The 13,511-nt window shown below is 38.9% G+C and overlaps 1 protein-coding gene across 1 annotated transcript; it reads left to right on the top strand.

Annotated features, from left to right (window-relative positions):
- Window positions 1–11,039: 11,039 nt before the first annotated feature.
- LOC136203756 (oxygen-evolving enhancer protein 2, chloroplastic-like) lies at window positions 11,040–12,296 on the top strand. Its single transcript, XM_065994983.1, has 4 exons — window positions 11,040–11,323; window positions 11,413–11,642; window positions 11,735–11,785; window positions 11,864–12,296. Exons 1-4 carry the CDS (start codon window positions 11,086–11,088, stop codon window positions 12,122–12,124), a joined length of 780 nt encoding a protein of 259 aa, XP_065851055.1. The 5' UTR covers window positions 11,040–11,085; the 3' UTR covers window positions 12,125–12,296.
- The last annotated feature ends 1,215 nt before the right edge of the window (window positions 12,297–13,511 follow it).

Here is a 13,511-nt window from a genome sequence, read left to right as displayed (position 1 = left end):
ATCATCATTTATGCAGGGCGTATCGTCATTTACACGGGGCGTATCGTCATTTACGCGGGGCGTAAAACATGGTGTCAGAAATAATTGCCTTATTCGCAGGCACCATGTGGAAATGACTCAGCATACGTGGGGCGTATGACACCTTACGCGGGGCGTATGACACATGTTGGAAATGATTGGCCTAATCCTGAAAGTCAGACTGCATTGTCTCCCGGAGTCAACTCTCCATACCCGTATCATCCTTTACGCGGGGCGTATCATCCTTTACGCGGGGCGTAAAAGCACCAAGTCAAGTAGTAAAACTTCAGAGACTCATTTACGCGGGGCGTACTTCAGACTACGCATGGCGTATTTGAGACAATTAGACATAGAATTGGTCCACATGCAGGAGATTTCTAACGGAATGGGCATATACGCGGGGCGTGTATCACCATACGCGAGGCGTGTTATGGGATTTCTGCACCAAATAATGTTGCTCCATACTTGTACCTTGTGAAGTTACAATTCTACCCCTAGCTTGATGTATAAATAAGAGTGACTAGCACTCATTTAGGCACCTTCTACACCTTCTACCTTCTATCTTCTACCTCTACCTTATAATTGTTGTATAGTTTTGGTTTTAGATTCAGTTTATGTAATAAAACTCTCCCACCTCGAGAGCTTGTTCGGTTATTCCGGCGTTCCATCAACGTTCCGCTCCATCATTCGTCACCAAGCTCGAGAGTTCCACCTCCAAGTCCTAAGAGACGGCCTTGAGTCCGGTTGGCTAGTCCCAAGGGCCGATTCTTCCCTCTTCACTTGCTAACTAGCTTGCACTCTTCCTATGTACTAGGCTTGGTTGTATTCCTTATTCACGCTTTCCATATTTATAATATATGATTTGCAATTTCCGTTTCTATATACGTGTTGATGTTTATTTCTTGCTTTGATACTCGTATTTGATTATTGTGTAGGGGAACGCGATTTCCGACGCCATTCGGGCTATCCTTAGGGATTCATATAGGTGTTGCCTTACCGGAAGTGACAAACTGGAAACCGTAGGAATTGACACACCACGGAACTTACGGGCCCTAGTTTCTGATCCCCAGCATTAGACACGCCTTGACTAGGAACCACGTAGTCTAAGTACTTCACGGGTCGGTCGAACTACACGTAGTCGTCTTTGCAAGAGTAAATTGTCAACCGAATATATGCGGAGTTATTGCATATTATGTTTATAACTTATCGTCACCCATATCATTCCTTGGAGTTTTCCATTACATAAATCTATCTCGCCAATAGGTTAGGAGTAGTTTGTAGTTGTGTCTTACTTTACCCCAAAGTAATTACCGCTTAAATAACATACGAAACCGAGTCGTCTAATACTTGTAATTATAAATCCCGTGGATTCGATACCCGGTCTTAACCGGATTATTACTTGATACGATGGGGTACACTTGCCCCTAAGTAGTCGTAGCGTCTAGTAAAGATAGAGCGTTTATAAAGATCACATCCATAGTCATAGCACATTCACCGCAATACACATTTCGTCGTAAGAGAAACTCTACCGCTAGACTTTACGAAACTCCCATCAAGTTTTTGGCGCCGTTGCCGGGGATTTATAATCTCCTACAATATTAGACAAAAACGTTTCATTGTTAGTTTAAGCATTTGTAAATATCATTTTCTTTTTGTGAATAATTTATTTATTTCTTGTTGTTACTAATGGTCTTTTCGGTGGTATGATGTCTCATAGTCGTCATTTATGGGGCGACCTCATGGACGACGAATGTTCGCACCAACATTCAGCCTCGCAATTCGATGTGGTAATCTCTATACTTAAAGATATTCAAGTGAGATTATCTAACAATGAGGCATATTGCAGGGATTTGGGAAATCAAATCACTAGATTGACGTCTCGTCTCGATTCAACCGCGGACAAATCAATTCGAGACACCAATCCGGGTGATCAACATGTAGAGGTCGAGTTAATTGCGCCCTCTCAAGAGGAATCCCCAAATCATGTAGGTTGTCTCAACTGCGAGGAGCCGGAAATCCTACTCGATGAGCCGGTTGTGTGCGGACCCATGGAAATGACTCCACAACTAGAAGAGTTTGAGGTTCCTTCTACCTCGGGTTATTTCACTCTCTTTGAGCTACCCAATGAGTCAAAGAGGGAGCAAACTAAACTCTTCAATAATTTCTGTAAATATAGTTTTTGGTTTTTGTTAAATTTTTTTGAAGCTAACAATCCGTTTTGTAGGTACGGATTGTTTATTCAAGAATTTGCATTTCTAACGCGAATGGAAGCATACACCTAGGAGGAAATGCTAAGTCGAGCTCACCGACTATAACGTAGCGCTTCTTGGGAGGCAACCCAAGCTCGAATAAGGGAGTTTTCTTTCCCAACTTTTATTTTCCGCATGTCATTTCTTTAAAAAAAAAAATCCCACTTTATCTAAAGGAGAATAAGCCACGCGGGGCGTACACACCTATACACCCCGCGCACCGTACTTGTCATTTTTGTTTTTGCGTGAGTTAATAACGTTCATGCAGGGCGTATCCCTTTTACGCCCCGCGTGCCCCACCTGCTAAATAAATAAATTGTCTAGAGACAGGAACACGCGAGGCGCCTCTCCAAGTGCGCCCCGCGTGTTTATGTCTCTGGCCCCAACGTGCTTAAAAAGCACCTTTTGCGCGGGACGCCCTCTCGGGTACGCCCCGCGTGGGGACCAGACCATCTGGGCCCTTCTTTAAAGTTAACTTTACCTTTATTTTTTTTTTGTTTTTCTTTCTTTTCTTTTGCGACGTTTTTGGAATAAACGTCATTTTAATAACGCGGAGGGCCGTGCAACCCCGCACTTTCAGTTTGTTTTGCACTAAACAAAAACAAAAATAAAAATAAATAACAAAATAATTAAACTAATTTATTGACTCTTAAATTTATTCCGACACACTACCTCCTTCGGAAATTGATAAAAGTTCCGTTATTTATCGTTAAAAACAAAAGCATCGGAACATAAAGGAATGGTTCAGTGAGAAATTTTAGTCTTGGTTTTGAAATTAGGGAATTTACGCAAAGCTTAGGTTAGTACTAAACTAAGGCATTGAGTCTTAACCTAAATGTTATCTCCATAATGAACTTTGAAAAGGCAATAAAAACGGGATAGTTAAAAATTTGACGAAAACTTGAAAGTACACAGTTTAAACCCGAATTTTTGTGAGGTAATTTTTGAGCCTAAAGGAGTTCATACGAGAACTCCATTTTCTTTCACAACTTTTTGAGGGCTTTGACTTTACTCGACTCATAGAATTTGCATCTAATACCGGGTTAAGTACACTTATTTTTGGTAAAAAGGCAATAGATGATAAACTGAACCCACTTAGGCTAATTTTTCTTAATTTATTTTTGTCGTTTTTATTTACCACTAGGAAACCCCTTCGAGCCTATTAACCAACTTTTTTGTTAATACCCATTTTTAACATTTAACCCTTTTTCCTCTTGTTCAAATACCGACATAATCAAGTTGCACCCGAATTACCCGAAATAAGTCATGGCCTTAGCAAATGAGCACCATAAGTTTTCAAAATATTGTTTTTGTGCCTCTATCAAAACAAAGGATACGATAAAAATAAAAAGGCATTCTCAAGCTCCACCCGAGCAATTTTGAAGTATATTTTGTGAAATTCGCCAAGGCCGAAATAAACAAAAATACGGTGCAATCACAAAACGGTATTTTTGAGCTCGAGTTTCTTTAACTAACCACTAAAGAAGCCACCCACATTACAACCCCCCTCCGGGTTCATTTTTAATATTGCCTAACCATTATGTAGGAGGAAAAACCCGTATGAAAATGCAAATTCAACATGATCTCGAGTAAGTGCAAAGAAGAGTGCAAAAACACCGACCCACCAAAAATTGAGCGTAAGAGTGAAATCCCTTGGTGAGGTACTACCGGGTTCTCAAAAGATAATCGACCCCCGTTAATATTGCCTATTAAATTTGATCATGGAGGTCTCGAATAAGTTTTTGTACTCAATTGCTTGTGTAGGTACTCACCGAAACCTTTGCATAAAACCGTAAGTTTGAAATCACGCACTTGGCAAAACCAACCTTCGGTTTGTTTCTCAATTATCTCAATCCCTTGTCTTTCGATTTCTTTTACTTGAGGATAAGTAAAACTTTAAAGTCCGAGGAGGTTTGATAGGGGCGTTTCGTCCCTATCTTTTAGCGTGCTTTACGGTTTAATTTTAGAAGAAATAAATAAGTTTAATTACAAAAATAGAGTGTTTTAATAAAATAACAAAATAAAAATAAATTCCTTACTTTCAGTTAATTTCCTTTATTTTTAGTTGAATTTAGAGAATAAAACGTCAAGCTAGCTCGGTTCTCAAGATTTGTATTTCAGGTACGAGGAAGGAGTGAAAATCTACTCAAATACGCGGGGCGTATCATCATTTACGCGGGGCGTATCGTCATTTACGCGGGGCGTAAAACATGGTGTCAGAAATAATTGCCTTATCCGCAGACACCATGTGGAAATGACTCAGCATACGCGGGGCGTATGACACCTTACGCGGGGCGTATGACACATGTAGGAAATGATTGGCCTAATCCTGAAAGTCAGACTGCATTGTCTCCCGGAGTCAACTCTCCATACGCGGGGCGTATCATCCTTTACGCGGGGCGTATCGTCATTTACGCGGGGCGTAAAAGCACCAATTCAAGTAGTAAAACTTCAGAGACTCATTTATGCGGGGCGTACTTCAGACTACGCAGGGCGTATTTGAGACAATTAGACATAGAATTGGTCCACATGCAGGAGATTTCTGACGGAATGGGCATATACGCGGGGCGTGTATCACCATACGCGGGGCGTGTTATGGGATTTCTGCACCAAATAATGTTGCTCCATACTTGTACCTTGTGAAGTTACAATTCTACCCCTAGCTTGATGTATAAATAAGAGTGACTAGCACTCATTTAGGCACCTTCTACACCTTCTACCTTCTATCTTCTACCTCTACCTTATAATTGTTGTATAGTTTTGGTTTTAGATTCGGTTTATGTAATAAAACTCTCCCACCTCGAGAGTTTGTTCGGTTATTCCGGCGTTCCATCAACGTTCCGCTCCATCATTCGTCACCAAGCTCGAGAGTTACACCTCCAAGTCCTAAGAGACAGCCTTGAGTCCGGTTGTCTAGTCCCGAGGGCCGATTCTTCCCTCTTCACTTGCTAACTAGCTTGCACTCTTCCTATGTACTAGGCTTGGTTGTATTCCTTATTCACGCTTTCCATATTTATAATATATGATTTGCAATTTCCGTTTCTATATACGTGTTGATGTTTATTTCTTGCTTTGATACTCGTAATTGATTATTGTGTAAGGGAACGCGATTTCCGACGCCATTCGGGCTATCCTTAGGGATTCATATAGGTGTTGCCTTACCGGAAGTGACAAATCGGAAACCGTAGGAATTGACACACCACGGAACTTACGGGCCCTAGTTTCTGATCCCCAGCATTAGACACGCCTTGACTAGGAACCACGTAGTCTAAGTACTTCACGGGTCGGTCGAACTACACGTAGTCGTCTTTGCAAGAGTAAATTGTCAACCGAATATATGCGGAGTTAGTGCATATTATGTTTATAACTTATCGTCACCCATATCATTCCTTGGAGTTTTCCATTACATAAATCTATCTCGCCAATAGGTTAGGAGTAGTTTGTAGTTGTGTCTTACTTTACCCCAAAGTAATTACCGCTTAAATAACATACGAAACCGAGTCGTCTAATACTTGTAATTATAAATCCCATGGATTCGATACCCGGTCTTAACTGGATTATTACTTGATACGACGGGGTACACTTGCCCCTAAGTAGTCGTAGCGTCTAGTAAAGATAGAGCGTTTATAAAGATCACATCCATAGTCATAGCACATTCACCGCAATACACATTTCGTCGTAAGAGAAACTCTACCGCTAGACTTTACGCACCCATCAAGTACTCAGCACCACTCTCTCAACCTTTTACAATTGATACAAATCTGTTCTTTCTAGATGAAGAACACTTTAGATGAAAACAAATTCAATCTAGCTTTTACACAGAGATAGAAATTTGGTGTAAGATCTTCTTTCTTGTTTGAATGTGCTTTGTATGTATATCTTTTTCTTTTTGTATTTCGGCAAAGGATCCAAGTGAATCACTTGTCCTTTTATAGGGAATTCTTGATGTGGCAATCATTTGAATCTGGAAGTATCCGTTGAATTCAAACGGCTCCTTACGTCATTCACTGGTCAGCATACAGATATAGCAGGCCAATCCTGTCGTCTGAAATTAGCAGGCGTCAGGCTTGTCTTCTTCCGCCAGGTTCATCTTCTAGCGCCAGTCTCGTCTTTTAGCCAACGGCCAGTTGACCCATGCATTTCGAAACTGTCTCCTTGCGTAATTCCAAAGCTTCTGAATTAGCGCAGACAGTTGTCGGATTTTGTCTTTTAGCAAACGGATCATTCGTGCTGTCCTGAAGAATACCCAGCTTGACTTTAATAGCCGTTGTCTTTGAACTTAGTTTCTGACGATACTGACTTGCATTCTACTCAGCTTCCATGGTCAGCTTCGTCTGCAAGCTTTAGTTTAATGGAAGACTTCTCTTCTTTGATGCTGAGTTGTGTTCTACTTAGCTTTATCTTCAAGCGTTCATTCTAAAGATGACTTTTCTTCTATTATGCTGAGTTCTTTTCTACTCAGCTTGTGTGCCTTATGCTGACTTCATTCTGTCGTACTTTTTATTTCTGTTCACTTATAATTATATTCAACATTGAACAAACACATTAGTACAATTAAATCAAAGCACTTAAATTTAATTGACTCTTAATCATGGATTAACTTAAATAATTTTATCAAATCAAAATCATGTGGAAAGGTGTTTCAACAATATATGTCATAGAACACGTGATATATATATATATATATATATATATATTAATATTTAAATATGTGAAAATATAAAAAATAAAGGTTTAGTATGTTTTGAAAGTCTAGGGACTAAATTAAATAATTCTAAAACTATAAGAACTATAATGTAATTTACCAAATCTTATAAGTTGGCAAATTATATTCTAATTTCAAATGCACTACTAACAACAATAATAATAATGAAAACAATAATAATGGTAGTACTAGTAATTAAGGACGTAAGGTTGGGTAAGTTGGGAAATTAATAACCTAGACTAGATAAGAATTGAGAGATGCGGAAGGACAAGGATTAGGTGAAATCATCTCAATTCTCTAGAAATTTTAGAGTGAGAAACTCCTTTAGGAGAGAAGAAGAATGAGGTGCCTAAAATATCGAAGATATTCCGGAATAAGGTACAAATCATTGGTCGAGAAAATCAGCGACTTAGTTATGAATATAAACATGGTATGAATTATATTTGCTTATGTGATCTGTGAATTGAAAAGTGTATTTGATATGATTTGACGTGAATTGACACTTTGTTAAAATCATTTGTGATGGTTGGATTAAAATGAAGAGTGTGTATATGTCAAATGTGATTTATACGATTTATAAGGCACATGGATTATGATATGTACATGTTTACATAAAACTTAAATGACATTGTGGCATACTAGTACATCCACTTTATGACCACTTGAATTACACGAACTACTTTATATGGTCAAATACATAGACTACTTGGACATATATGGTCAAACATATGGACTACTTGATTTATGCATCGAAATGTCAAATTACATTATTACAAGTCTGTATAGTAATACATGTGTTACATGTTACCTGTTTTCTGAACCCGGACAGTGACTGGATGGTGGTGCCACAACATAATAATCAAATGGTTTATCATTTGCATATTGCGTAACTTGTATGTTGAGATTTTATTTGCGTGATTGTTTATGATTGTTAAATTCATTAATTATTTATATTCGAGTGGCGACTCATATAAATCGTTAAACCTTTTTAGTGAGGTAGATAAAACTTGGACTTTAGAAGTTTAAAGAACTATAGATAACATGGATGAAAGGTTGGTCGGCTAGGTTCCATCTCACACTCTCTCCTTTCATCACTGATATATATAGAACAAATAAAGTTTTGGATTAAATAAGTTTATAACAAACACACACACACACACGCACACACACACATACACACACACACACACACACACACACACACATATATATATATATATATACGTGTGTGTGTGTGTGATACGAGTACGAGTATAAGTTAGAATGGTTATTTTCTCTGATGAATAGATGTCAATCAATGTACATACATATATTCTCTAAAATTACTCTCAGCTGTTTGATATTCCATCCTCTACATTGTTGGCTTAGGCATCAGAGTGGGGTCGACAGTCAACGGTCTCGCCCTGGCCATCTTTTTATCTTATCTCAACTCAGGCATCAGAAAGATCCCTTCAATCATCAAAGTATTATCTCAGAAGATCACGAGTATCAAATTAGTGCGATCGTGAATCAAACTACAAAACACCCATGACTCAACAATAAGAAAACAATTCCATCCATTTTCCTCCCAACAACATGGCCTCTCCCATAATGCCAACCATGATCTTATCCTTTTCATTCAGATCACACCAGAGATCGATACCACCCTAGGTTCACTTGAGCCCATTGACATAGAATTTATAGACTGAATAACTAAACCATTCCTTTATACTATGACCACTATAAAGCAGGCCACCAATGAGCAAGCTAAAATGATGTTGACCATAGTCAAAGATCCCATCGTCCTTCGTTTTTCACCAGTTGCCTTGCATTTTCTCTGTGGACCACGACCAGAGTCCGTCAAAGTAAAATCACTAAGAGCGATAGAAGCTAACCTCACTACTTGCCCCTATCTAGAATCACCATACATGTTAATAAACCTCAAGCAACCCTAAAAAAACCAACACACGCGTAAATAAGCAGAGAAAAGGACTAAAGATTATTCAGAGGATAGGAAAGACTGACCTCGTCCTCGGAACGGTAGACTACAAGCAGTTCAAACGCTCGTAAAACAGCGGTGAATGATTCCGAGCAGATGTGAAAGAGTTATCAATAATGGAGGTCAGACAGAAAATATTTTCTCTCAACCACAAAGAAAGTTTAGAGCAAGAAAGAATAAACCTCACAAATAGAAGGAAAATGACATTTTATAACCCATAGGACACTCAAAGGGCGCCTCAAACAAAGCGACCATAGAAGTACCAACACCTAGCATTCACACGTCGCAACTGCAGTCACGCCTTATTAATGCAAAAAGCACGCAAAACAGGCCACCCCTACCATCCGAAGTGAGCTATACAACTATTCGGATCCACATCCGACCTCAGAAGAACGTTACCAGTTTCTCTCACATCAAATGGTTCGTCCGACAGTTGGGCAACCTATTTGTTTTGGGGGGCTACTTGATAAGGGATATGGACCAAAACCAGCCCATCTCAACTCCATATGGGCTTGAAGCCCACTGTCTATAAAGAGGCACCCAACCACCAATAAGAGATCTGATCTCTCTCTCTCTCTCATAGTTGACTCTCTCTCTCTCTCTCTCTCTTACTTCTCTATACTCAAACTAACTTGGACGTCAGAGTGTTCCTAGAGATCTCTCCCTGCACAAAGAAGGCATCCGACACAACAGGAAAGACATTCGGCACCGAAGGTCCACAGTTGTCCCACATCTACATTATGAATTAAAATAAAGTAGATAGAAAGTCCATAAACTTACTCTCTAAAGGTATGACATTCTCATTGTGGCGTCTATTATACCGGTTATTCCTCATAAATAATGGAAATACCAGGTGATGACTCTCATTATTCTTCAGAAACAGACGTTCGTCCCGCTAAAAGTGAACCATACACAATATATTAGAAAACGGCCGATCTCGAATGTCGGTCGTAATATACTAAAGTTTTTTCTGGAGTGTGAATCTCATTGAGCGAAGTTACTTTTTGCACCGCTTACACCGTGAAATACTAGTTATTAGATTACTTAAAAATTAAAAACTTTGATCAATGGTAATTTAGACTTTTATATTAATAAAAGACACCATTGAAAGATTTTATGGTCAATTTATAATAGGAGCTATAAAGAAAGTAAATTTTTTGTTTTAAGTGGATGGGTTTCAACCCACATTTTTCCACCTCTAGAATTGAAAGTGTACCAATTTAATATATATATATTGCAAAAATAGACCTTCTCTCTAGTAAATGAAAATATCTACAATGAGCTGAGACGAGTACTGATCCCGTCTTTTTAGATGAAAAGTCAATTCAAATGTTTGTGTGTTATTATCTGAGTGGAGGAACCATTATTGATCTCGATCCACAGTAAAATTTCTCTTAGTAAATTGAGAATATGGTGGTGAAGCTCTTAGCCTAGTGGTTGAGAGCTTACCTATGCCTTGGGAGGTCATGGGTTCGAATCACATCCAGGTCTGGTGGGGATTTTTCTTTCTTCTTTAGTGTAAAATTTTTTTTAAAAAAATTGAGAATATGTACAGGTATTTATAAACGGTAAAAAGCATCCCGAGATTTTTGAGCTTTCATTTTTTAGTACATTAAGAATGTGATCTTTTATTTGGATACATTTAATTCATTATCTTTTACTTTACGTTATATTAAACTCTTACTTGTTAGATTGGTGAATTGTGAATATTTAATACAATTAATTTCATGAGTATATTTGAAATTATATTTTTATATTTTCTTTGAAACAATATTTTTAGAGTTTTGAAATATGACTTTTACAGTTTTTTTTATATATAATCACAATCATACATGTTAAAAACTATTTGGGAATGTTAGAAATAAAAAAATTCTTTTTGAGCTAACGACTCCCTGAGTTAAACATCTTGCTTTCTAGAGGATCAAGATGTTTTCTTTTTCTTACTCTACAAACTTATAAAGTTAAAGGTATGAAAGGGTTGTGGGTGCCAGGTGGGCAGAGGGAGAACCAGTAGAACCTTATCCGACATCCAAAAATCTAATCCATCCAATATCCAAATCAGCAATTTCCCTTCACATACAAACCTCATATTTCTTTCTCTCCATAAGCTCAATTAACCGAATCAACACAACAAAATGGCATCTTCAACCTCCTGCTTCTTGCACCCAAATGCACTTACAACTCCTAACAGATTATCTTCTTCGTCACACCGAACCACCGCCACCAAATCTGGCCACTTCATCTGCCGTGCCACCGCCAAGCAGGAGGACGACACTGCTCTTCTCTCTCGCCGATTCGCTCTCACTGTTCTTATTGGCACTGCTGCCGTTGGTTCTAAGGTTTCACCTGCTGATGCTGCCTACGGTGAAGCTGGTAATTATATCTTTCCTTTCAATTCTTTTAATCTTTCCTCATATTATAATATATGAATGGAAAGGTGAGGCTTTATCTTTCAAGTGCAGCAAATGTATTTGGGAAGCCAAAAAGCACAGAATTCGTGTCGTACAATGGAGATGGATTCAAATTGTTAGTACCAGCTAAATGGAACCCAAGCAAGGAGGTTGAGTTTCCTGGTCAAGTTCTTAGATTTGAAGACAATTTCGATACTACCAGCAATCTTTCTGTTATGGTCACTCCAACTGATAAGAAATCTGTCACCGACTATGGCTCCCCTGAGGAATTCCTTTCTAAGGTACTATCGAAGACTCATTTTCTACTCTCTTTTTGTGTGCTAATTAAGAGAGTGGTCAGCTGAAAAAAACAAAATTGATTGGATAATTGCAGGTGGATTTCTTGCTAGGGAAATCGGCGTATTTTGGGAAAACCGATTCAGAGGTAACGATTTTGATCTAGAATGAATAATTGAGAAAAAAGAGAGAGAGAAATGGAATTAATTAATAAAGATGGGTGCAGGGAGGATTTGATTCAGGAGCGGTGGCAACAGCAAACATATTGGAAACAGCGACACCTGTGATTGACGGAAAACAATACTATTTTGTGTCGGTGTTAACAAGAACAGCTGACGGAGATGAAGGAGGGAAACACCAGATAATTACAGCAGCTGTGAAAGATGGAAAACTTTACATATGCAAAGCACAAGCTGGAGATAAGAGGTGGTTCAAAGGTGCTAAAAAGTTTGTTGAGAATGCAGCTACTTCCTTCAGTCTTGCTTAATTTATTAGTGTTATCCTATGTAAATCAATCATCAACTTGCTTCATTTTATATTTGGTTCCATTGGCTTCATTAATTACCAGTTGGTCCTCCTCCTTTTTTTTGGTGCAAGTGTCTCTAGAGATCGGGATCATGGATAATAAAAGAATTTGAATGAGATCGTTTATATTTACATACTTTTTCTACTTTTCTATCCCTAACCCTAACCTTAATTTGGAGAGAGAGAGAGAGAGAGAGATCATTTTAGATATTCCAGGAAATCAGTTTTACATGATGGGTAATTGGCAATATTTTTTTTTACAAGGGTTCATTAAGAACAAACATCACCAGAAGCATCGTTTGCAAAGAGATCAGCTACCCTTTTAATATGAGAGAGAGACATTACAGGACCTAACAAGATTACAACAGGTCTTTACAACAACATCAAACTCAAAAACATCCTCAGCCTTGCTATGCATTGCATCAACAACACACTTTGCATCAGATTCTATCATAACATCGTGCAAACCTTTAGCAAGGATCCAGCTAAGAGCTTCTTTAAGACACATCAACTCCGCAATTCTTGCCTTATAACAACCAGCCAATGGCTTCCCCAACACCATAGAACGCGCCCAGAGAATCCCAAACCACCAACCCAAAGCCCATAACTCTCCGACCCCGGTCAATATCAGCGTGTCAGTATTGACTTTAAGATGATTAATGGGAGGAAGCTACCTACTAGTAGACGGACAAGGAGAAGACGCAGCAACCGTAGAGTTCACTGGCAGAAGATTAGCATTACGATACTCATGAAGCCAAGCTAAGCATCTAGGGACACAACGGAAAGGAGGCACCAGATGAAGCTACCACACCTTCCATAACAGAACACAGACTCGACACTTCTCCTCCGAGTTCGCTAGAATGAAAGTTTCAGACAGCCACTGATCAAAGCTCGCAGCGTCAAGCCCATAGGGGACAAGACCCGCCTCCTGCCAACACCGAACCATGAAAGGACAGTCTATGAAAAGATGCAGATTGTGCTCTCCAACATCTCCACACCAGACACTGCACAGACATATATTCTGGAACATGCATACCTTTAAGAAACAAATTCTCTTGATGAGGAAGAGTATTTGTGCAAACCCGCCAAATAAAATATTTCACCTTGGGCGGGATATTCAGGCTCCAAACAGCAGTCCAAGAACCAGCAAACCTCTTGGCATCATCCCTGAATTCTTGCTTAAATGCGACATGATAACCTGATATATCTTGTTTATTGAAACGCCAAACCATTCTATCCTCTTTATCCTCACAGCCTGCAGACATACGAAGAATATTAGTCGCATCGACTTGATGCCCTGAGGAATCAAGACCAAATTTGTGTCAAACAGATGATCCAGAAACGAACCA

This window comes from Euphorbia lathyris, chromosome 1 (assembly GCF_963576675.1).
Source record: "Euphorbia lathyris chromosome 1, ddEupLath1.1, whole genome shotgun sequence".
Lineage (NCBI taxonomy): Eukaryota > Viridiplantae > Streptophyta > Magnoliopsida > Malpighiales > Euphorbiaceae > Euphorbia > Euphorbia lathyris.
Note: the sequence above shows the minus strand (reverse complement) of the source record. Positions and strands in the feature narration are given on the sequence as shown.

What these genes read in the sequence shown, in the direction of transcription:
- LOC136203756 (XM_065994983.1), top strand. Translation starts at nt 11,086, where the DNA reads ATGGCATCTTCAACCTCCTGCTTCTTGCACCCAAATGCACTTACAACT. An exon ending in CTGAGGAATTCCTTTCTAAG is followed by an intron (nt 11,643 to 11,734) that starts GTACTATCGAAG and finishes GGATAATTGCAG; the next exon opens with GTGGATTTCTTGCTAGGGAA. An exon ending in TTGGGAAAACCGATTCAGAG is followed by an intron (nt 11,786 to 11,863) that starts GTAACGATTTTG and finishes AGATGGGTGCAG; the next exon opens with GGAGGATTTGATTCAGGAGC.